Below are 25,251 nucleotides of genomic sequence, written 5' to 3'. Positions count from 1 at the left end.
GCCAGTGTCGATTGCTGTTATTACGCGAGAGGTAAGGGGAGAGGGCGGTCCCACAAGAGACAGTTCCCACGAAAGTTTGGAAACGTTTTTTTACTGTTGGTGTGACTTAAGTTATTCGCAAAACTGAAACTAAAGAATAAAGGATGTTAAATTAATTCAATTACCCACACAATTGCGTGGTAATATACAGTAGGTCAGTGTCTTGAAACAAACAGGAATGGCGACATACCGAACAGGCACCGACATTTCCAAATTGTGTGTTCTACACCCATTCCTACACTCGGCGGTAACCTACACAAATGGATGATTAAATAGCATAAAATAAAATGAACGATGTGAGGAAGAAACAAAAAGGAACAATGTTTGAAATGTACAGTTACAATTTGTAGCGTTTTAATATAATAACCCTTGTGTGAAAATCATACTGTAGTATGACTGAATTTACAGTAGTGGTGACAAAAAGAGATTGCTACTGTGGAATCTAGAGAAGGTGGCAATACCCTCGCTGTTTTTTTTTTCATATAATCGTCTCTAAAAGTAGAATTTTGAGAGGGTATTTTTCAGTTTCTCATGTGTTTTTCAGACAACTAAATTTGCTTGCTAGAAATCTGCTTTATCGCTAGCAGAAACATTACCCTACAACTTAGAACTGCCAGCCCATTGAAACTAAGCGGGTATGAGCTTGGCCAGTACCCAAGGTTACTATTGGAAGATGTATTAGAGGGGACAGTAGGCGCTCACGCTGCGGTCTGTGTGGGCTCTAATGCCCCAGTATAGCGACGGGAACACTATAGTGTCAAAAGGCCCCGTCATTTGGCTGAGACGTAAAACCGAGGTCCTGACTCTGTCCTCATTTAAAATCCCAGAGTATGTCTCGAAAAGAGTAGGGGTGTAACCTCGGCGTCCTGTCCTTGCCAATCATGTTCTCCTAATAATCCCCATCTATGAGTCGGTTTCATCACCCTGTTTTCCTCTCCACTGATACTATCATTATTATATGATATCTGTCAGTGATAGCTGGTGTGTGGTGAGCGTACTGGCGCACTGTGGCTGCTGTCCCATCATCCAGGTGAGTGCTGCACATTGGTGGTGGTGGAGGGGAATCCCCATTTCCTATAAAGAGCTTCATAAATCATAAGGAATTACTATTATCGCACTAGTGAATAAGGGCAAAGAATGCCATCCTTCGCTTTCTTAAAACAGCGATCTCACTATACGCCTGAACTATGGCACCAACTCTCCTTCCTATCCTTGAATACATACCTATATATAAAGTGTATTACTGATTCTAGTGAATTAGCATTTTTTTAAACGGGAAATGGAAAATAATAGCTTTCGAGTTATTTTTTTCCAGGTTTCACGGGAATTCACGGCAAATCCACTAGAGGACAGTGTTTACATACACATTGGCTGGTTTTTCAATTACGTGCAAGTCAGAAAAGCAGATTATAAAAGTGTAACTTTATGGATTTTAAACTACTGTTTTTACAAATTAAAAATAGTGCAATCAATTATATTCTGAAGCATAAATTTCTAACAGCTGTTAGATGGTAGCTGATATTTAAAAAGCTATGGTGTATCATTTTTTTTTTGTTCAGAAATTTCCCTCTCAGTACAGTTCTGCAGTTCAATCTAAACACTAAAAGATTTTCTATTATTGCCCAATAGAAAAAAGAAAAAAAGCCGGTGGCTTCACTGGCAGACCTTTAGGTATTTCTGTAGTAAAAATACTTAAAAGACAGGAGCCTTACTATCTCCTACCCTGATCTGAGAAGATAAGCAAGGATTTGCCTAGTCATAACAAGGTGGGGAGACCTCTAATGACAAGGAAAGCCAGGCTGCTGCTATTAGTAGTGTTTGTGGAACAATAGATGGTATGCTTCCCTCTAGAACAAAATTTCCAGACCAGTATGCTGCGGTCTGGAATGCCCTGTCCTGTAGGAGATGTCATTACTGAGGTGATGAATTGAGTTCCTGACTGCTTGGTTGTTAAAATTGCAAACATTCTATGGCACAGTTAGGGGCTTAAGACCAGATACAAGTGTTCAATGTTATTCTTGGCTTGCAAACTCCTGCCGGCCTAGCTCTCCACTTTAATTCAATTGGAGAATCAATTTCTTACTTCTCTAACTGATCTGGTACATTATTGGGCAGCTGGTGCAGAATGGCTGCCGTGTATCACCCAGTTGGGAACTGAATGACAGGGATGGATGAAGTGAGCCCTCTCCTATATACAGTATATAGTTAAATATGTCCCCCTACTCTTTAAACATTACCAGTTGCTTGATTGACAGAAATGCAAAATCTGTGCCAAGAGATGTTTTTTGTATGGCAGTTTTGGTCATTTCTCTCTTACATGTTTATAACAAAAATGGTACAAATTTAATCCTCAGCATCCATTGGGGTTCTTGTATTACTGATACGTTTGCAATGCAATCTTTCTTGTTTTTTTTGCTCTTATCTGACTGTTTGGTAGAACACCATGATATAACAATCTGCTTACTCTAAACTTATTGGGACCATCAACAAAGATGAGACCTGTCTATTTTAAATAGCACACAATGAATGAATTAGTTGCTGAATGTATTTCTTTGACAAGAAATTAGTTTTTTTCCATAAAATAATCAAATAATATATTTAGTCTATTTAAATACTTATTAATCTAGAAACAGTATCATCACGATATTTAAATTAATCCACCCAAATGTCTGTTCATTTATCTTCCTTGGAAATGAGATGTTTTTTCATGATTTTGCTATGTTTGAGATTAGTACTTGGTAGCAAACAATTCTTTTTAGTTCTTTGCAGTTTTAAAACATAAATTTATTCACAGAATAGAAGGGGGTGGTGTCAAATATTATAACAATCAACATATCTTAATAACATTGTTAATATCACAGTAACATTATTGTTAAATATAGACTACGAGGACATGATCCTCTGTTTATGCGTAAGCACAAATTCTTTTTATTGGAAATAAATGATTTGAAACTTAACAGACATTCTTTGCATTTTGCCCTAAAGTTAAAACACAATCCTGCTTCTGCAAACGAAGTAACTTAAGTTATCCCCTTAACCCCTGCAGTCTTCAAATAAATGTTTGAAAAGGCAGAAGTGCAAGTTCCCATTGTCTGGAGGATGACTAATTTGTTTTTACTTCAGCAGCCAGGGGGACACTAATTTCCGGGTGCAGAGCTACATCTTTCGGCTTACATCTATTCGGACCACACTAAACCGAGGTTGTGGGAAAGTACTTCTCTTCCGAGGTTTGTGGTCTGGCGAGAATTCACGGCGAAATCGAATCAAGAAGGAATGACCAGCTCAGACAAATAACAGAAAGCATGTACGTCTGTAGTAAACGAGCAAAATTCCAGAGAATAATAATGAAGATTAAAGGGAAGCTAACAAACCTTGTATAGCGCTATTGGCGTACATAGCAAAGTATTTTTAAGTTAGGGGGTGAAGGAAAGGGGATCTCGGCAAATTCCCGAACTGGAAAACTTTTTGGCAAAAAGTGTTAAGAAGATGGCTTTGTCCTGCAAAAGCTGGCTTGCAAACGAATGTGGAAAACATCTCCTTCTGGTAAGACATTACTTTATATTGAAACTTGATAACTTACTATTGAACACTTGGTGAAATTACCCCCTGGACAATGTACCAGACCTATAACCATTTATTGAGCTTGTAAACATATTTTGTCTGTCGCTAACATAGTCCATACACATTTACTTGTATTGTTTAGTTGGCCCTTCTAATGTGTTGCCAACATATTATATACAAGAGCGATATGTTAGTATTTTTAAATGATGCTAAACATTGCACTGCTTGCTCGATAGAAAACGTTCACTGGCATTCATTCCTCTGTGGTTGATTGTTTTATTTTTCAGCTCGTCTGGTTGGCAACAAATGTATGGCTATTTTGGAAAACATTTGTGTTATACTACAGCGGTCCGCAATATTTTTACCTTCATAAGATGCTTGGGGTAAGTTTAGATTAACAGTTCGTAGTGTACTGTTTCTAGTGATAGTCTTGTAGAAGGTGGTGAAGAATGGAATGAGCATTTGTACTGTACAGTATGTAGGCAAATGAGAAAAGGCTGTTCATTAAGAGTACAGTAGGATATTACTTAAACTATCAGCCATTTGTGGAATGCTACATTCACAAACAAAGTACTCTTTGTGACTAGCATCTGTTTTATTTTTACCTAGATCCGGTGTTGGGGTCTCTAACCCCCAAAGCTTATGATGCAGTTGCGTTTTTATTAATTTAATTTCACGTGTGTTTTCTTCTACTTCTGCTTGAACCATGTTAACGCGACAAGCTTATAAAACAAGACAGGTATCATATTTGGGTATTTTAATGTGTGTAAATTCCAGACGACTCTGTAGAAAAAAATAACGCTTTGATTATAGCTATATAAACAAGTTTGCTTAATTCAGATAATTTTTAGTGGTTGCCCAAGATTATATGAACTTATTGCTTTCATCTTTAAAGAACATTATCAAGCAAATCCTAATGTATAGTACAATGAATTGTATTTGATTTTAGCTGATGTTTTGGAAAACATTTTCAAAAAGAGATGAAAGAACGTGTGAATACATGTCTTTTCCGCCAAGTACCTTAAAGAAAGTTACTTATGATATGTAGGTCTCATACTTAATTGCTGGATCTTACTTTAAAAGGAAATAATTCATTCGAATATGACTTTATAGATATATAATCTATGCGGAACCTTTCCACTAATTACTCCTCGTTGGATCAAATATATTAGAGGTATGTAATAATTCTCGAATTATATAATCGTTAGTAGAATATAATAGATTGCAGTATGTGCAGGTCTTACTGGTGTTTGACTAAAAGGAATATCCAAATCCTTACAGGGCCGTGAGAAAGTCATTTATGTAGTTATTTAGATAAACTGTTCTCTGAATTAGAGTAGTGAGGACTCCTTGAAGACTGGAATGTCTGCCTTTTTTGAAAAACCCTTGCCTTAGGCACAGAAAACTAAAGAGTGCCATTTTCCAGGAGTAAGTACACACCAGAAATGTGACACCCAGGGGTGGACAGGGTACCATGAACTTTGTGGTTTGATTTCTGACCCTTGTTGTGTTTGTTCAGCTAGGATTGTGTGTTAGCAGGGCCTCTGCATCAGTCCTCAATCTTAACTGCAGCCTCGTGCTCCTTCCCATGTGCCGCTGTCTTCTGGCCTTAATACGAGGATCCCAACAGGTAACAAACGAGATCCTATTGTCCTATGTGTGCTTTTTGAGCTTCCTAATACAACCTGTATAGACTATTGGGTTACAGTTGTGTGCAAACATTTAAGCATACCTGTTCAAATTGTACATTTCATTGATCTGTAAGTGAAAAGAGCTTGATACAACCTTTGGATGGTACAAACTTAAATATGAAATGTTTCTGCAAAATGCAATGCACAATTAGTATTTATGTCCATTTTTGTAGATATTCAGAATTACTGTTGCCCCCCTGTCAGTCAGTACTTAGTAACACCACTATTGGCAGAAATCACAGCCTCCAAACATTTCCTGTAGCTAACTGATAGTCTTTGCATTCTTGCCTTTGGATTCCCCCCCCCACTCTTCCTTGCAGAACTCTTCTAGCTTAATAATATTTTAGGTCTTCTTGCATGCACTGCATGTTTGAGATCTCCCCACAGATTTTCCATAGTGTTCAAGTCTGGGGAGTGTAAAGGCCATTTCAAAACCTTAATCTTTCATTCCTGTGAGTAATGCATGGTTGATTTTGAGGTATGTTTTGGATCGTTGTCGTGCTGAATTATCCAGCCTCTTTTAAGCTTCAATTTCTTCATTGATTCTGGCACATAAGTTTATAGGATTTGTTGATATTTAGTTGAATCCATTCTTTCTTCCACCTGTACAAAATTTCCTGTGCCGCTGGCTGCCACACAACCCCAAAGTATAGTACTGTAGATCCACCCAATACCTTGCGGCTTGCAAGGTATTCTTTACTTCAAATGCTTCACCCATTTTTCTCCAAATTTATTGTCTACAGTTATGATTTTAAAAAATGCTTCATCAGTCCACAGCAGTTTGTTCCAAAAAGTTTACAGCATTAAAAAAGTAGCAATAAGTCAACTGAAAGGGTGCCGAAACTTTTACAAATGCCACATTCACTTTTTTATTTTCGTCAATCTGTTAAATTCAGCCATGTTTAAGATTGTACCACGCAGAGGTTGTGTCAACTTCTTTTTACTTAAGGGATTCACTGAAACATACAATTGACACGAGGGGTGCCTAAAAGCTCAAACACAACTGTAGGAGTGCGTACTGTACATACCAATTTCTGTTTGGCTTGTCCTCCGTCAAATCCATCCAGTCTCCATGAGACAGAAGCAAAAAAAGGTATCAGCTATAGTTTCTAAAGGACATTTTTTTGACATTTCTGTAAAGCTTTCAGGTCTGTATCACAGAGTTCTTCCTCTTGTGTAAAATTTAAATTTAAAAGTTAACAAATAAAGTGACTGGAAAAACCCACAGTATTCTATAATAGCTTTTAATAAATTTTGTTGCTGTTCACTACAAAAGTACATTATATTTAGTACATTAGAGCTAGTAAGAAATGTGACCATGTTTGTGAACTGCTAAGCTTACCTAACACATTAATGAATCTTCTGTGTTCTTACAACATTCCATACCACCTTTACAGGTAACTGGTAGGAAAGTCAGACGACTGATGGATAAAAGTAAGACATTCCATGTGGCATGTGGTTTTGTCATATGTATTTTCTCAGGTAAGAGAACCTAAGTTACTTTACATCCAGTGCTGTTTAGATAAACATGTTTGGGGAAAAATTACTCTGACAATTCTGGTATAGAGGGAAGGGAGAGAAAGTATTGCAGGAAAGTTATTTTCTCATGGACCAGGAACAAATCTAAAGAAAAAACAGAAAGTTCAGAGGGCAGAAGGGTGATATCAGTGGTCTGACACTGAGTAATCCTGTACACTGCTGGGAAGGACCTGGTTTGTAGTCTGTTTGGATTGTGGCTTAAAATGAGAAAATAGAGGTACAGTATGTGGGAATGCTAAGTTTGTTTTTAGTTTCATTTCTCTTATCATATTTACGTGTATGTAAAGCATAAAGTACCATTTTAAACCAAGATATGAGGTTGCTGCCAGTATAACGTGGTGCCAGAAAGCATGTTTTTACCACAATTTCAGCTACACTAGTTTAGAGAAGATAGTAATGTAAGTTTCAGTTTGTGCCAATGCTACATATTTTGTTTGCATTGTTTCTAATCAGATGTGATCATTTCAAGGCAGAGAAAATGCTTTTAGACTGAAGTGTTCAGTGTTTTCTCTGCGGAAAGGGGTAATGTGATACGCACAGCTGTTTTTACTGACATCACACACTGAGATCATGGGAGCAACTAGTTTCACACAAGCACCAAGTAACCCCAATCAGAGGCCAATGGAAGTGGTCCATTTCCTGCCTGTGAGAACTGTACGAATGTTCTAATTGCACAGGTTGAAAACACTGAGTCATTTAGTTAAATTAAACAAGGTTCAAACAAAAAAACATTCATAGAACATTTCACAGACATATCTGCCCTTTTGGCAAATAACATTTTTACCTTGAATGAGCTGGCACAAAGTAGTACAATGGGGAATAACAGCGACAATTTACAACAGGTGTTTCAGTATTTTTAGTTTTCAGTATTGTACAACACAAAGAAAAAATGCTGTAAGTTTAAAATGACACTTTAGTAGATGTAACTGATCTGGAAAATGGTTAGAAATAATTCAGAATCAAACAAGTAGACTAACATTTATTAATCGAGCTATATCTCATTAATGCTTGTCTTTTGTCTTTGAATTTCTTAGTGGTACATGTAGTTGCTCATGTGGGTAACACACTCAGTTTCTCTGTGCGCTACAGTGAGGAATTGCCTGCTCTGAACATGGCGCGCTACAGAGGGGAAGTAAGAATTTAAACTTGACTTATTTCTCCTATTTTTCACTGTAATGCAGGACTCCTGTTTACTTAAAAATATTAAAAGTTAATAAACATTTACTAAAATTATTCATCTACACTCTTTTCCCAGGATCCTCGAGTTATTATATTTACGACCGGTGAGTGTTTTCATTAAGTTTTTTTTTTTCCAGGTTACTTATAGTTCACCAAGGGCAGACAGGATATAAAATAATAAAAATCCTGGAATGTTTAGGAGGATAGAGAAGACAACGTCCTGAGATTATATACACTAAACTAGGAATAAAATAGGGATGAATACTGGTTATCTACTTAATCCCATTATAATATAATAACAATCTTTATTTTATACAGTGCCCTATAAACTGAAGTTTTACAAAAAAACAGTTATCAGGCTTTTAATACTTCTCACATTACAGTATGTTCCATTCCACTACAATCCACTGAATTTCAACTAGTTTAATTTGAATTTGAAAATTACATCTGTAATCAGCTTACTCCTTTCCATAATTTTACTATAAAGTATGTTTAAATCTTGTGGGGATGTTTTTGACAAAACAGAAAAAATTGAGATGGCTCAATGTGTCACTGAAATTCTTTAAATGCACTATAGTTTATGCACCAACACTTATTTATATCCTCAATTAATTAATAAATGTTTGAATATAGCTAGGGATAAAGGTGATTCATTATTTGTAACCAGGGAGTTGATACATTATTTCTCCTACAAAATACTACATTTATCTTATTTCACCTCATTGTAATTTTCATTTCAGAGTAAGCCAGTATTTAAATCTCTTCTATATGCTAACTATATTTGTTCTGTAGTTCCAGGAATAACTGGTGTCCTTTTGGTAGTGGTCCTTTTTTTGATGTTTACTGCCTCCTCATACTGTATAAGGTAATATTAAACCTGATTTAATTTTGAATTCTTAAACTTTCAAACGTATCCTCGAAAAATGAGTTCATGAGATTAGTGTTATTTTCAATCACTGAGATTTGACATTTCATAAATGTCATTTCACATTTGACATTAATGACATTTCATAAAAAATATTTAAAGATCTTAAATTTTGTGGTTTGAAGAGTTCAGAAAAAATAGCCATGTCTAAATTCACAGTGGCTATACACAAAAAACAGTAGAAAAAGACTTACCCTTGTGATGATAAGTGTCATTTGTCTCTCATCCTACTACCTAGCTGTTTGGCCTGAAGCTCATTTACATCATATCTGACAAACACAGGCCAGGTGCAGGAGGGTTTTGAATATTATTTCCTGGCATTTCATTTAAAGACACTAAACTCAAATCCAAAGCAGGGCACCTGAAACTGCACAACTGTTACATTTTCAACAACAGAACACCTGAGTGAATGTTTTTTGGAATTCTGTGTTTTTTTTCCGTTTTTTTTTTAATTTTGGAGTGAACATGAATAGGATGCTTTAAACAACAAAATATGTCATTTGAAAATCAGATTTTTTGTTTTGTTTACATGAAGTAGTTTCTTTGAACATTTTTTCTTATTTTGTGGTGATATTTGTGATGCATTTATCAGAAGTGTAATGCAATATCTTCCAACCTTTGACAGTAACACACCAGGCTGAATAATTGTGATATCAGTTGCTTCTTTTATGATTATTATAGTGAATTGTAGTTACACCAGAATAAGTTTAAGGAAAACCAATATTTAGGAGGCCTGATTTCAAAAGTGAGATCAATACTTAAATTCCATATATAGACTGATGCATATATACATATAATTTTGTTTGTAACGTAATACAGAGCTGTTGTCTTTTCAGGGTTTCCAGCTATGAAATATTCTGGTACACCCACAACCTTTTCATTGTCTTCTACATTCTGCTACTTGTGCATGTGGCTGGGTACGATTCATTATTATCTTTATTATTGTTACTACTGCCTCCCTGTTTCTCTCTTGATACAATGCTTGTTGCAGAACCTTGAGGGTAATGAAAATTGGTGTCACAGTTACATTAGGGTTTCTTAGCTTTGCAAATATACTATGTTATCTACAACTCTACGAAACCTTCAAAACAGAACTGTGCTGCAAAAGGAGTGTGTAGTGTGTGAAATATAATGTGCCAAAAACAAAAAGCTTTAAAGCCACATTATCTACTGTATCTTAGAAAAAATATGAAACCTAGTTTACCCGAGTTATCATTTAGGTTTAAACAACTTGCATTAGCCAGCTGTTTGTGACACTTTCCATTTTTTGTAGCTTCCTACACTATAAAATGTCATGTATTAATTGGATTGTTAAAATGTATTGGAATTTCATACTCTTGCTTTTGCAAATGATTTTTGTGATGTTTTTTTTTTATTGTTATCCAACTAAGTCATATTGGGTAAAGGTATCACTAATTAATAAAAACAGACATTACTTTCTGAAGCACTCTGCATGGGAGCTACTTACTGATTGTGCAAGAGGAAGTTGCGAATATGACTCTGGTGGTATAGCACATTTTCCATAGACATGACACTTGTCAGAAGTATTTTAGTTCCTGCAGTGATAGCTTTTGGAAAGACCAGCTGTCAGAGGCACTGTGTTAAAACCTGCCCTTTGATGAGAGTGCTTGCAGTCGGTCATGGACTGGAGGGGCTGTGGCACTGGAAAGCAGCTGTGAACAGCAGTGTAAATCATTAAATCCCTTCCAGCAACATCTAAGAATGCTGTTACTTTCTCACATCAATTGCAGCAGATATTTCATTTGCATTACTACTACCACAGAACAAACAAAAAGTTAAACGGCACAAAAAAAGAGTAGCCTATTTTAACAGAATGTTTTCTTGCAATCCTTTGTTTTCAGGGGTGTACTGAAATATCAGACCAATGTTGATGCTCATCCTCCTGGTTGCTTCAGGCCTAACAAAACCATTCAGGACCCAAGATCCAAGATGAAACCTGCTCCCGACCCCTTTTTTGATCACTCACCAGCATCTTCCGTCACGGATAACTTGAACAAAATCTGTAAAGAAGAACCCCATTTCCAACATCACTTCCCTGAGGTGTGTCAACACTAAGTGTCTCACAAAGAAGGAAAATTGACTGGCAGTGCCTGTGCTGATGAGACTGAACTTTGCGAAGGAAATGAATGATGCCTTGATGAAGGTTTCATAGTTGTTTTGGGGCTAGTTGATATTTAAGATTTCACGTAAAATATGTGATTTAAAGTGCTCTTTACCATTTTTAATAATAATTATAAACTTTATTTTATACAGCGCCTTTAAAGGTGGCTTCTCAAAGCGCTTTACAGAAAGAGAACAATAATATATACAAAAATAATTTGTAAAATGTGTATTATGTATTTATGTATGTTAAACATGTTTTTGTGTCCCAGCCTCAGTCTAGGGACGTTGGTGTTGCTCAAATTCTTAGCTACGCTGTGAAACATTTATATTGTGGCTGCTGAAATTAGTTCCCCTTCTTTCTATAAGGGGACTAAATATTATCCAAGTTTTTAAAAAGCTTAATTAAAGGCTGTGACTACTGATCTGTTTTACCAGAAGAATGCAGTTTTTATTTGACATTTTTCATGTGGTTTCAGACATGGCTGTGGGTGTCAGGCCCATTGTGCTTGTACTGTGCCGAAAGACTATATCGGTACATACGAAGCAGTGCACCTGTTACCATAGTCTCTGTTGTAAGTCACCCCTGTGACGTAATCGAGGTGCGAATGGTGAAGAACAATTTCAGAGCCAGACCTGGACAGGTGAGTGAAAAAATGTCAATTACATCAAAGGAATTATAAGAGAAAATCTGTGTTTTTTTCACAAATTACTAAAGAACCATTTTCAGTAAGTACTTCCACGAGAGACTAAGAAATAATAATAAATAATTCTTTACACTTACATAGCGCTTTTCTGGACACTCCACTCAAAGCGATAAAACAAAAACAGCAAACCGATAATGGGACTCTCCTCCACCACCTGGATGATGCAATGGCAGCCATAGTGTGCCAGTACGCTCACCACACATCAGCTATCACTGGGGAGGAGAACAGAGTGATGAAGCCAATTCATAGATGGGGATTATTAGGAGGCCATGACTGGTAAATGCCAATGGGAAATTTGGCCAGGACTCTGGGGTAACACCCCTTCTCTTTTTGAGAAATACCCTGGGATTTTTAATGACCACAGAGAGTCAGGACCTTGTTTCTTTACAAAAGACATCGCCTTTTTACAGTATAGTATCCACATCACTATACTGGGCCATTAGGACCCACACAGACCACAGAGTGAGCACCCCCTACTGGCCCCTATAATACCTCTTCCAGCAGCAACCTTAGCTTTCCCAGGAGGTCTCCCATCCAGGTACTGGCCAGGATCATACCTGCTTAGCTTCAGTGGGTGCCAGTTGTGAGTTGCAGGGTGATATACTGTAGCTGCTGGCTATAAAAGTCTGGTACACAGTGTGTACAATTTTGTTTCTGTATAAAGTGCAAAGTCATTACCATTAAATTGACTATTTTGTGTTTAATGAATTAGTTACAAAACTATTTCCAACTCTAAATTTGAATTTAAGTTTAGAGAAAGAGAGCATAGATACTACTCTGTTTTGTGATGGTGTACTGTACCTTTTTTGTCCATCATGCTTTTTGTAAAAGTAAAACATTTTCATTTACTTGACTTGGTACTAATTTATTTTCAATATTTTCTTTTAGTACATTGTTGTGCACTGTCCAAACGTGTCATCCTTTGAAAGCCACCCATTCACTCTGACAGTGGTAAGTTGTCTTTCCAAAACAATCTATTTAACTCAGGAAAACTGAATTCTTTCATTATATATACTGTAGAATCTAGGAAAAGGGTCCTGTTCAGATATGTATATGTAGCTTTTAGAAAGCTTCATGTGGTTGTCACATCATATACAGGACATTCTAAGCAACCCTTTTAACATTTAACATTTTCCTATCTAAAACCTGTTTTCCATCAAATGGCATGAATGTGTTACTGTACAGTTGTTGTCTTAAATTTACTGGAAAACTATCACATAAGCAAATTTTCAGTAAATCTTTATACCAGATTTTATATATAAATAGCCACATTTTAAGCAATGCTGTATAATAGAGAAAGCCAACATGTACTGGCAATATTATTATTCATTTTCATTCCTCAAAGTATGCTTATTTTTTTCTTATTATTTTGTCACTCAGCAAGTAGGGTTGTAAAAGAAAACTATTGGTCCTCATTCTAGCAATTAATATCTGTAACTGATAGGTAAAAGTCTGAGATCTTGATCACTTTTAACAGTATTTTTTAATTCAAAACAGACATTGCCAATAAATTAATGCTAGTGTATACATACTGTCATTGTTTAATTTTTAGGTCCAACATTGCTGTTATGTAGGTTTTTTGTTTGGCATTGTTCTGAACTGCGTGGGCTGTATTGTATGAAAGGAAGTGATTTAAATTGTTAGCAGATTTCATCCTAACTGCTTTCCCCCATCTTTTAACAAAATGCCTTTTGGGTGGGCAATGACTGTGTGTTTTAGCAGCCAAACATCTTTTGCCTTCATTTCTTCCAAAACACAAGAGTGTTGTACAGCCATTTGAAGTGCTGTGTGTTATACCTCACTATGGATTTTTGGAACTAATCCCTGTTCTTTATGTAGGAGCACAGAAAACTTCAAAGAGAATCTACAATGTCTAAAACTGGCAAGCAAGGCTTCAAACTAGTTTCATATAAATCAGGAAGCAGACATAAACCAAGATCATTCGATACAATGAATTTCTGATTTTTGGTAATAGATTTCCTTAGTTGGACATCAAACATTAAAATTTGTCAGTATTTGTCAGTAGAGAAAATGATCAGAACTTGTTTAACTCTCATCAAGACTCTAGTCTCATAAGTTACTACAACAAAAAGCCTAATTATAAAGCCTGACAAACACTTGTTGCCGATGTGCTGCCTTATAATGACCTTTAAAGCTATAAAAAACATGGTGCTGCATCAATGGCCGTTAATATTATTTTTAGGTTACAGGTGCCCATCAGCTTATTGTGTCTTGTCAGTTCTGTAAAGAAAGAAACCAAACCCTTTCAGGACCATAGCTATATGTAAAAGTGCATGCCTGACCAACTTCTGTTGTGACTGATCTTATTCTAAAGAGCTTAGTGTGTGCTTGGCACATCTTAAGTCACCTTGTCTAAGCCGATCTTTTTGGTTTTGGGTTTGTTTGACTCTGTGGGTGTAATATTTTTTTCTACACCTTGTATTTAACATTGAATGACTGTATTTCTTTATATTAAAAATGAAATACGTTTGTATTAGCCAGAATTATAATCATGAAGCAGTTTCGTCACCTCTTCACAGTGCAAGAGTTTCTGCATTGTAAAAGTGGTTGAAACTGCATACAAAAGAGGCAAGTGATAAAACAGTCTCGTTGCCTATCTTTACAGGCCCTTATTTCAGGAAACCCTGTATTTCCCGGTTTCCTGTTGGCAGACAGTGTTATTGTCCCCTAGGGGGGTGTCTGCTTTCCCTCAGTTACTCAGTCTCAATGTCCACAGGTAGCCTCCAATTACAGTACAAACCCAGCACTGTTTTTTTAGCCATCTTGTTCCCAGAACCCGCGGATTTGTCTAGAAACCTTCCAGCATTAGGGAAAGAACAGCAAAGAAGCTCAAACTCCCATCTGTCATTGGAAATGTGTCAGATGGAGATCAAAGTGTCATCAGAACATTGCAGAATTCCCAATTGCAGACCTGGTGCAAAGCTAATGAGTCCCTGTAGTATAAGTGTGGTATGTATCATGCTGTCACCACAAGCAGTAGGAAGATTTCCCAAATTAATAAGTTTATATATACACACTTTGAGAGACGAATTGTAGAAATGAATGGTTGGAAATCAAATAATCACCTATTGTTTTTGCAAGCTGTTCATCAGCAGTTAGGCTCGTTCTGTGGTTTTTGTCACGGTTTGGCATCCTATTATTGGTGTTAGACATTCTATTGTTATTAGCCCGAACTTTCTCTTTCATTTTGCTCTGGAAGGGATTGTGCTTTTCTACAGTTCCTTCATTTTATTAGGCCTCCGTCATGTCTGGTTGTATGACTCACCTTTGGCATGTTTTGCATTTCAGTGTCCAACAGAAAGGAAAGCAACATTTGGCATCCACCTTCGGGTTGTCGGAGACTGGACTGGTGAGTATAGCACTGTCATAAACCACAAAGATCCCCAGACAGGAGAGAGGAATGGATTCTGTTCTGAAAGCACCTTGAATTAATTTGGATTAGGGAGGACTGGAATATATCAAATCTCTGTGGGGTCTATAAACTTATTGCAGTCCCCCACATCTGCCTGAGACATTAAGACTAGTATGCCCAATTACAAGCTTCACAAGAGTATGGGAAAGGCTGCTTACTTGTATTTTATTATTGAAGGAATAATTTCCTAATAAACGTACTGTAGGTATAAACATGATTAGAGTCGGATGCTGTCTTGACATTTTATTTAAATGGTAACGCATGACACTGAAAGTTTGTAACATGCAATGTAAAAAAAAAACATGTCATGCAGTCATTCGAGAGTTCTGTATGAAATAAGAATATTGTATGTTGCTGCTTCAAAATCTGGTTAAAGTATTAAGCATCTGCTTCACTTCGTAAATTAAAAAATACTAAATGGTAATTGATTCACAAAGGGAAGTACAGTATTTATAGTCCTTAATTGCATGATCTGCAGTATTGGAGTTCCTCTGCATGGCTGTTTATTTAAGATGAAGTAACTAAATCACTCTTCTGCAGAACACCTTTTAGTTGTTTCCTTAGCACTGTGGAAGAAGTAAATCAAGGAATAAAAAATCTATTTGTAAGTGGATTAAATAGATTGCAGTTTTCTCACATATTTATGTAACTTAATCTGTGCTTAATCTTAATCTTAATTAAAATGAATCAATATAGACTTCCATAATAATGAATTCTGTAGGTCTACATAGCATAATGAGGCTAAGGACAAGCATATTATCAGAGTCTACAAAAATATTCCTTTTTACTTTTACTGTCTTTTCATGATTCAAATGACCATGAATTCTTTTAGAACAAACACACCATTAGTGTATTATACAATTCATATACAGTGAACAGTATAGCTGGATTCTTTTGAGATGTTTGAAGAAAACACTTTTTTTGAAAGGGTGGTTTATAGAAAGTCTATATGTAATGTAAATTAATTTATTTACATTTTATTTAATGAAAATGATGGCTGAGATACTGGAATGTTTTCATTATTGCTCTTTGGAACAGGTTACTTTAATACTTTGAAGATCTACAGAAACTTAAGAGAATCATAAATAATGTAATACTACATTTGTTTTGCCTTTGCATTACCACAGGTTAAAACTAGAGGTGAATTTATCCTCTGACTTTTTAATTTCCATTTCTTTTATGTTTCTTTTGTATTCCCTTGAACTTTGTCAGTTTTTGTTCTTAGGCAGTTTTGTTATCCAGTAAATGTCTGGTGGGGAATGGTGTGTTCTGTAAATATGTTAGTGATGTTGTAAATGTTTGTTAGAGAGAACATTCTGAACAGAACTGCTGCAAGCCTATGCTGATTTATTCCATTTGTTCAAACATTTTTTTTGTGCAAAGACCTGTTCTCCATACCTCTATCTTAATTATTTCTATCATATGTGTTTGTTTTAATTTTCACAGCAAGATTTCAAGAACTGTTGCTTCCAGAATCTAATCTAGATTTGGAGATTTTGCCCATAGTGCAGCAAAGAAGGTTCCCTAAGTAAGTACAGTGATGTATTACTTGACAGGATTTGCTAGTCCCTTAAGTGAGTCCCAAGTGTGGCAAGGGTTATAATTAAGGTTCAGTACAGGGCAACATTACTTCTGAAAGTTTGTTGTCATACAAATATTTAGAGCCCGTTCTTCCAATTTTAACATTGCTAGACACTGTGTCACCCTGCTATAGGAGGTGCCCTGATGAGATGTAAAACTGACTTCCCGAAACTAGAAGACTGACAGCTTCATTAACAAACAGTAGATTCTTGCCATTTAATAACAGTGTGTTGCACAGGCACCAACTACTGACTGAACTCGCAGTGGGAGTTTTTCTGTCTTATGTCAACATAGTGTGGAAAGGAACTTCAAAGTAAGCGAGGATAAAGATTTGAAGGTTTAGCAAGCTTATATGCAGCAATGGTGTACTGGTGAAAGTTCTAGACTCGGAAATGGAAGGCTGTTCATTTTAATTTTTGCATAATTTTGTATCCTTTATTTCATTCTGTTGACATATGATTTTGCACAACTGTTGTTTTGCACTTTACCCATTACCTGTTGTTGTTTTGCACATTGTCTGTTGTCTCTGTCTTTTCTTACACAACTGTATTGTTGTTTTCTGTACTACGTACTGTCTGAGAGCTAGCTAAATAGCATTTCATTATACAATATACCTGTGTATGAGTATAAGGACAATAAACTGGAACTCTCTTTCCAGACCAGAATTTTTAAACTAAGTTCCTTTTTTTACCGATGTTCCTCAGGCACTTTTTAAAAGAGTAGGTGTATTAATTCCAGTGTCTTGGCTAAATTCTGTGCTTGGCTTGTACAGTCTAGAATTCCTAAAGTTCTTCCTTATTTCATTTGGTGAAGCAATTTCTTGCTTCTCCACCTTTATCTACAGTGTGTTGTGGCTGTGATGCCTACTGCTTGACACCCAGGTGAGAGCTGCACTTCACTGGAGGATGAAGTGGTCTGTTCCCTCTTTGGGAAGAAAAGTTTTCTGTAAATATAAAGAATTAAGTACAACTAATTTAAACCTATACAGAACAAATTAACAAATTAAATAGTCTACCAATTCTTCATAAGAAACTGAATGAAAAAAAACAGTCCAGGGAAGACAGCAAAAATATTTGTAAATTTTAATTCCTTTCATAATTGATTAGCCACCCTTTCCTCTTCAGTTTAACTTTTGATGTATAACAGAGAGTGACAGCTGCCTGCAGGGTATTGCTTAGCTTGTACTGGGTAGCACAAAAGGAACGCTTTTGTAGTGAGCAGTGATGAATCAAGTCAGAACTGGAATACAGCCCAGATCACATGTCAGCAGTTGTCTTACTGTTGTTTTTGCTTATCAGCTTGGCATTCACTGAACAGCAAGTTATCCATTTTTCTGTGTGTGTTCTATGTATTTGCATTAAAACATATGCATGAAGTACCATTTTTAGTACATTAAGTGAAAGGTTTGTATTACACACCTAATAGTTTTTGTCTACAGATCACTGTAGTATGATATATAATGTGCATGCAATAATGCATGTATGAGTGTACTTATACTGTAGTATAATCTTGAAACATCTTGGCAATTAATAAGGTCATGGCTGTAATACAGAGATAAAGCAATAATTTAGTCTACAAACATATCGGTAAAATATTGGAATTTTAAAATTTTGACCCATTACTTTTACCTCAGTATAGGTGCTAGATGTTTAAGTCAGAATTGTAATATCTATATAAAAATAAAAATGTGTTTTTATAGACTTAGCCATCTGATATTGTTCAAATGATGACTATGTTGACATTGAGAAACCAGCTCTGAGGTGTTCACTTACTTTTTCATTTACCAGTGTGGCTAGTGTCCTGTGAACAAACATGCAAGATTGTGCTGTATTAAACCTGGGATTTCAATAGCTCCTGAGAGTGACTGAAAAACCATTTTGACTTCAAAGTACTGTCTACTCTTACACGTCAACTAAAGTGCAAAATTCTTTCATTTGTAAGCAAGGTAACTGAAGACCGTTATTTTTGTAAATCGAGTTCTGAATATGGTCATCCTCAATAAAAAAGAGCAGAGTCAGAGGTTAAGACTTTGACCTGTGTTTGGACACCCCCCTCAACACACCGTTGCGTTTTGCTGACACTATAGAGTTGCTTTCTTTTCCTTCGCTTTGTACTGGCAAATTGCACAATGGTAACAACTTCCATTGAATAATTGGGGCAGAAAACAGGAACAGCTGTTAACTTTCCATAGCACTTCATTGCTTTAAATAAGAGCAAAGCACAGGTAGGACAGTTTGTTCAGCTGCTCACAGCTGGTCTGAAAATGTGTTTTTGACTGCCGATGAGAACATTATGAAGTATTAATGGATGTAGTCAATCAGATTATTTGATTCCCAGATTAAACTGCAGTTTATATTAATCTCGTAATTATCCTGTTTTTAAACTGCATGCACATGCATTTTGTATGGAAATGACCAATTGCTAAGGAGGATTTTTAAGCCTGTTGTTTGTTAAATGCAGCCTGCATAATCTCATTAGGCTTTTTAGCAATGCTTGTGTTATGTCTTGAGCAATGAGTGATGTTCTTCACCTGCTCTTTGCCTCATAAAATTCTTTATGCTGTAATGTACCAAATGTCAAAGCAGCAAGATGCATACAGACCTGCATGATAAAGTGAAAAATGTCCAGTTAGATCTTGATACACATTTAGTCTCAAGTGTTTTTTTGTTTTGATGTTTTGCATCTTTTATAAGAGTTATTTTGTAATTTTTGCTAGATTTTGTAGGTCCAGAAGATTTTTTTAATGACTTTACTTTTAAAACTTCTTTTTATAATTTTCTTGGTATTGTTTGGGCATTCGAATTTGAAAGGAGGGTGCTTTCATTTTTTAAAAGACGTGGAGCAGTTTTTATTTTAAGTTTGTGTGCCCTGCAAGTTCACATGAACACCATTTTGAAAGCTGACTTGACAGACAACGGAACAGCTCTGAAACATATCAGATGCAGTGTTACTGTCAACTTCCAGTGATAATCATATCCATTAAGAGCAGATTATTTTCCTACAGTATATAAACGGTTCTCCCGTATGCAACGCAATGCCTAGTTTCATTATGCCTTTATAAAGTGTTATTTCCAATAACTTTACTAAAGTATTAGCAATGTTCATACATCAAATATAAATGTAGAGAACTACAAATTGATTATATGTAAATGTGAAGATGTTTGAAATAAAACCCAGCCTTTATCCCATTTTAAAATTAAAGAATGTTTCCGAGTTTAATTTACAGAAAGTCACCTTCCTAAACAAAAGGCAGCTCTTAAGCACTTAAGAAATTAATTAAGAAATATTTATTCTCAACAAAGTCTGTATCCAGACATCCATCCCAGGTTTAAAGTGGGAATGCTCTTGGTGTTTTTTGAATAAACACTGTTTCATCAATCCTATCATGTTAGAGGCAGAAGGTGTTATATTTTCTGTCAGTTTTCAGTTCCTGTGTTCCAGAAACAGCCTTATAAACCTACCTCTTGCATTGCTTGTTCCTTTTACATTTTACACTGTGTTCCTGTGCTGCCCCTTTAACTGAGAGGAAGTTTAGATAGCCCTCCCCTAAGTAGTCTGTTTCTTCTCTTCTTCAGGTTGTACATAGATGGGCCATTTGGGAGTCCATCTGAAGAAGTGTTTAACTATGAGGTCAGCTTGTGTGTTGCTGGAGGAATAGGAGTCACTCCATTTGCTTCAGTGCTCCACACCCTGCTGTAAGCTGGATAGCCTACTACTCTAATATGTACAGTATTTCTGAAATCTGTGTTTAGACTAAAAATTGTCAGCCTGCTTATACTCTGTTTCCGCATAGCTGCATGAAAGTATTTGTATTGAATTACTTCCTATGAGTTAGACTGGAAACAGTGACTCATGCACTCCAGGTTAAAGCAAGTAAAAGCATGTGGATACTTTTATTATGCATAAACTGCATGTCTGAAGAACTCCACTTGCATAGAGGCCACATTTAAACGGCTTTAAAATTTAAATACCACATTGAAAGAATACCATAAACAAGTATTATAATACTCATGTTGGCATTTTCTAAAACATGAATATAATTCTGTTTTTCTCAGGGATGAATGGCAGCATTACAAACTGAAAAGGCTGTATTTTGTCTGGGTCTGCAGGGAGATACAATCATTCTATTGGTTTGCTGATCTGCTGTGTGCCTTACATCAGAAGGTTTGAAAGTTTCATTTGAAGTTTTGTTGTCAAGCAGTCCTGTTTCAAACATTTGCATTTGATAAAAACAACATTTGCTGGCCAGTTACCAGCCTGTTGCCTATGAGAATTTGATAGAGTTATTTCTGATAAACAATACATGCAATTGCTTCAATTAATTCTAGTCTCCATTGCTGACTTTCCTTTTAAACTTTTTAACTGCGGCTCATAGAAAGAATTCTCAATTAGCAAGAATACTAAGAATTTCTTAAGCTTACAAATCACTGAGAAAACATGAGAAAATTAAGTATTTTCTCATGCATAATAATAACTGTTAAACGCCTCCCAAATACGGCTAGAGCAGACAAAGGCTTGATATTGTTACAAACAGTACAAAATGTTCTGCTGACATTTCACATGGTAAAATGGTAACATGGCACCACCTAGTGGGAAAACTCCATATCTTGCCTCGCTAGAGTCTTCCATTATTACGTTCAAAGTGTTAATTTTGATTTTTGTTCTAGAAAATGTATTTGTTTAATTGTATTTTTCTGATAATTGTGTCAACAAGGTTTGCGATAGACAGTTATATAGATAATTAACATCAAAGGCCACTAGGTTGTTTCGCGCGGGTTCTGTAAAGACTGCCCTATACTGGATGTGCAGACAGATTCTTTTATGAAAACCTAATGACATGAGGTTGCTTTGAGATATTTTCAAGTGAGACAATCTGAATTTCCTATATTCCCCCAATCTGTTTGCTGATATTTTCAGTTGCAACAGCACTGTATGTGTGTAGGCGAATGTTTTCTTTAATAGCTTCTGCTGCATTTTAAGCTCAGCCTGCCACCTCTTATTTTCCATTTAAATTCCACTTTAAATGCCTCTATTAGCAGAAAAGTGAATTTTTGCAGAAAGGAGTGGGCTAGTGAAATTATCCTCCAGTGTTTCAGAACTTATGGTAAGTAACGGGTGATAAAAGTATTCTGTTTTTTCATTGACAGGGTAGTTTTGCTAGCATGGTTTATTAAACTGTAATGCTGAGTTGCTGAATCTAGCAGAGAGAGATGGAGGAGGTGAGAACAGAGAGCTAGAGCTGATTAAAACTGAGGCCCCACAGGACTTACTCCTCCATGAAGATGAAAGGTCATACGCTGACTAGATAGTTATTTTTCACTACCGTCCACTGGTTTCATTGTACATGGTGGTCATTGCTCTTTTCTCTTGTTTTGAATATAGCTGTGGCAAGAAAACCGGCCTGACTACTTGAACATTAAGCTTTTTCTCAGCAAAGCAGAGGGGTTGCAGGTACTGTATGGGTGTAATGCTTGGAAAGTGAGCATTTTTTGTGAATTGAAGGGCAAGGAATTCATTTTTTGTTAATATAATTAACATCCTTTGTAAGGATATTTGAGCTTTCATTCTTTCTGATACAAGTATGCAAGTATGTAGTAATTTAATGTATGATTCACATGATTTGAATCTTCATGTAATCTTAAATAACCATGGTGTTTTGAGTGGAATTTTTCAGACATTGTTATTTTAAACAAAAATAAAGGAAGGAAGTGGTATGGTCTTAGTAAGTCACCATTTGATTCAGTTATGTGTTTGACTTCTGTTCCAAAATTTCCCAGTGGAAGGAATATTTTGTGTCCCTCTACCTGATTCTGTGATTTTAAAGCACTCTCACACTCAAATTCTGAGTGTGTTTTTCTGGGATTCTAAACTGTTTGTACAGCTTGATTATTCATAAGGTCATGTCTGTACTATTTCTGTTAGTAAACACTGTCTGATGAAGCGCTTTCTCTTATTATCCGGGTCAGTGTAAATCTCAAGAGTGAAATCCTTCACATCACTGTATTTGCTGTTGTTTTGAAAAATAAAACCACAGATGTCGTGGCTGGTAACTGGGTCATGAGCCAGCTCATTCCTGTATCCAGATGGCTGACTTTACATATTTCTTCTATTGAGAAGAAGATCCTCTTCTGTCTTGTGGTTTGTTATCTCCATCTGGAACACAAACACATTGCAGTATCTTCTGCAGTACATAGAAGAAGGGTGTAAAAGAGGTTGTAGAAGCATTTTAGGCAATATCATAAATGATGCATCCCTCCCTTCTTTGATGTGCTTTTTCTTTATATTCTATTTCTACCTTTTTCAATTTAATTGTTTATTTCTCCATTGTTTAGTGCAATGTTATTCTGCTTCTATAGCACTTTCATAGTCATACTTATAAGAGACCTATCAAGGTCTGCAGAACTGCACTTGCTGCAGGAGTATCTAAATACCACCCAAACTAAACAATCTGAAGCATCTTTAAAGTAGATCAAGTATTCAATACTGAATGGCACTAAATATATTATTTCTTTTAAGAAGTGCTCATGATTGTAAATGGTTAATGTGTTAAATGAATTATAAATATGTTTTTAACTAAAGGATGTTCATGTCCCTTTCCTTTAATTTGTTGAAATATTTTCACATGAAAATAACTGATTGCATTTTGTTGTGATAGGCAGTTAATTAAGTAACAAGGTTTTCTTCTTTTGGTAAGCAGCAGTACAAGTTATTTTGCTGAATAGATTTTGAATCAGGCCTATTATCTTTACATTGCTGAAATGTATTGTTTTGTCTATAGAATATCAGGGGGGAGAGGTACAGAGCCCTGAACTCAAGGCTTCTCTTAGGAAGGCCCAGGTGGAAGCTTCTGTTTGAAGAGATTGGAAAATATAATCGTCAGTAAGTGGGCTTTTTGTGTTAAGCATCATGATGTTTTTGATACTTGATTGTATCACTGCAATTTTTTAATGTTAGTTCTTTTGTTTTCTGTCAGTGTTGTTTCAGATTGTTTGTTTTCTATTCACAGGAAATGCATTGGTGTGTTTTGCTGTGGACCTAAAGAAATTTCTAAAACTTTGCACAAACTCAGTAACGCCAGCAATGCTTTTGGGACCATATTTGAATACAACAAAGAGTCATTCAGCTGAAACAAAACTTTTTGTAAACATGCCTTTCTTAAACTGAAGTGCAATGTGGAGATGGGCAATAAGAAGCTCTTTATCTTCAGCTCTGCTAAGAAAAAAAACATTGGAGGATAAGAGGACAGCAACGTCATTCTGTTAAGAAGAAGACTGGAATTTTATACCTTAAATGGGCTAATTCTGAACAAAACAATTATCATTTTAATCTCATCAACTGTATGTAAATTATCAACCACAATCTGCATGCACCCATATGGGAAATATTAAGATGAGTAAAAGTGGACTTCACAAACACTTTTATTTTAAAGTGCAATAAGTAGACTATTGCTGTTTTTGCAAAACATGAAAATCTTTGAATTTCTTAAAGGTCTATTTAGTATAAAATCTGTGACTCATTTCCAGGCTTTAAAAAAATAAAAATATTTCTTTTAAAATAATTCATTCAAGTAAAATACTTAGGAAAAGTATCCCATTTGTAGTGTTGGTGTCTACTGTTGACTTCATTGTTAACTTGAGTTTCTGTTTTTTATACTGTTATAATATTGTGAAAGACTTGACTTCAAAAGCCATAGATTTCATTGTTACAGAAGGAAGAAACATCTGTTACTAAACCTGGTTCATATCGGAAAGGTCATGTTTCATGTTCTGTTATTTAAAAAAATGAATATTATTAATTTTATACCATTTTTCCCATAGGAATGGGCAAAATAAATAGTCAAATGTTTCCATCATATGATTTTTACCCTTTCTGGTCTGAATGATAAAAGCAGGGAAAAGGTACTGGATACTTCTGTAAAGGTTTTGCATTTTTCTGGAGGAATTCTGTATAATGATTGTAGCCTTTCAGATTTTTGCTTATATTTAATCTTTGATAATATTTGCTATCGGATGTTTTTTGTTTGAACCTTTCTTTAATTTTGTAACGGCAATTGTGTAGTGATCAGCCGTAACACAGTTATCCATTTTTTCTAATTATAAATCTTTAATGTTGGCATAAACAGGGCAGTTGCCATTCATAAGTTTGCAAGTTGTGCTCCTGTAATTCACCCAAAATATCAGGCAACATAATTTGGAAAATATTAAATGACTTTTCTTACAATGAATGTGCTGATGTATGTTTTACATTTCTTTTCAACATACATTATCTAGGGAAATTATACATTCTTATTTTTCTTAAAACACAACAAAATAAATCATTTCTTTCCTCCCTGTTTTCTAGTTGATGTATTTTGTTACTCAAATAATTTTTAAGCATAATTCATATGATATGGAAATGCCAAGTTATGTAGCCAGCTGTGAACACGTGATTTACCCCAGACAAGACAAAGCTTTAGTTGATCTTTTTATTAAACGT

At 35.6% G+C, this 25,251-nt stretch overlaps 1 protein-coding gene across 1 annotated transcript; it reads left to right on the top strand.

The window, feature by feature from the left end:
* The first annotated feature begins 3,254 nt into the window (after window positions 1-3,254).
* Window positions 3,255-25,106, top strand: nox4 (NADPH oxidase 4). The gene is made up of 18 exons (XM_088921018.1): window positions 3,255-3,582; window positions 3,888-3,983; window positions 5,120-5,230; window positions 6,689-6,773; window positions 7,865-7,962; window positions 8,086-8,113; window positions 8,802-8,874; window positions 9,771-9,851; window positions 10,797-10,995; window positions 11,535-11,699; window positions 12,651-12,713; window positions 15,072-15,132; window positions 16,642-16,723; window positions 20,352-20,471; window positions 20,832-20,940; window positions 22,159-22,227; window positions 23,555-23,655; window positions 23,783-25,106. The coding sequence occupies exons 1-18, from the start codon at window positions 3,526-3,528 to the stop codon at window positions 23,901-23,903; spliced, it is 1,719 nt and encodes a 572-aa protein (XP_088777144.1). The 5' UTR covers window positions 3,255-3,525; the 3' UTR covers window positions 23,904-25,106.
* Window positions 25,107-25,251: the final 145 nt, after the last annotated feature.

Source organism: Atractosteus spatula, chromosome 7, assembly GCF_055471065.1.
Source record: "Atractosteus spatula isolate fAtrSpa1 chromosome 7, fAtrSpa1.hap1, whole genome shotgun sequence".
In the NCBI taxonomy this organism is placed as follows: domain Eukaryota; kingdom Metazoa; phylum Chordata; class Actinopteri; order Semionotiformes; family Lepisosteidae; genus Atractosteus; species Atractosteus spatula.
Note: the sequence above shows the minus strand (reverse complement) of the source record. Positions and strands in the feature narration are given on the sequence as shown.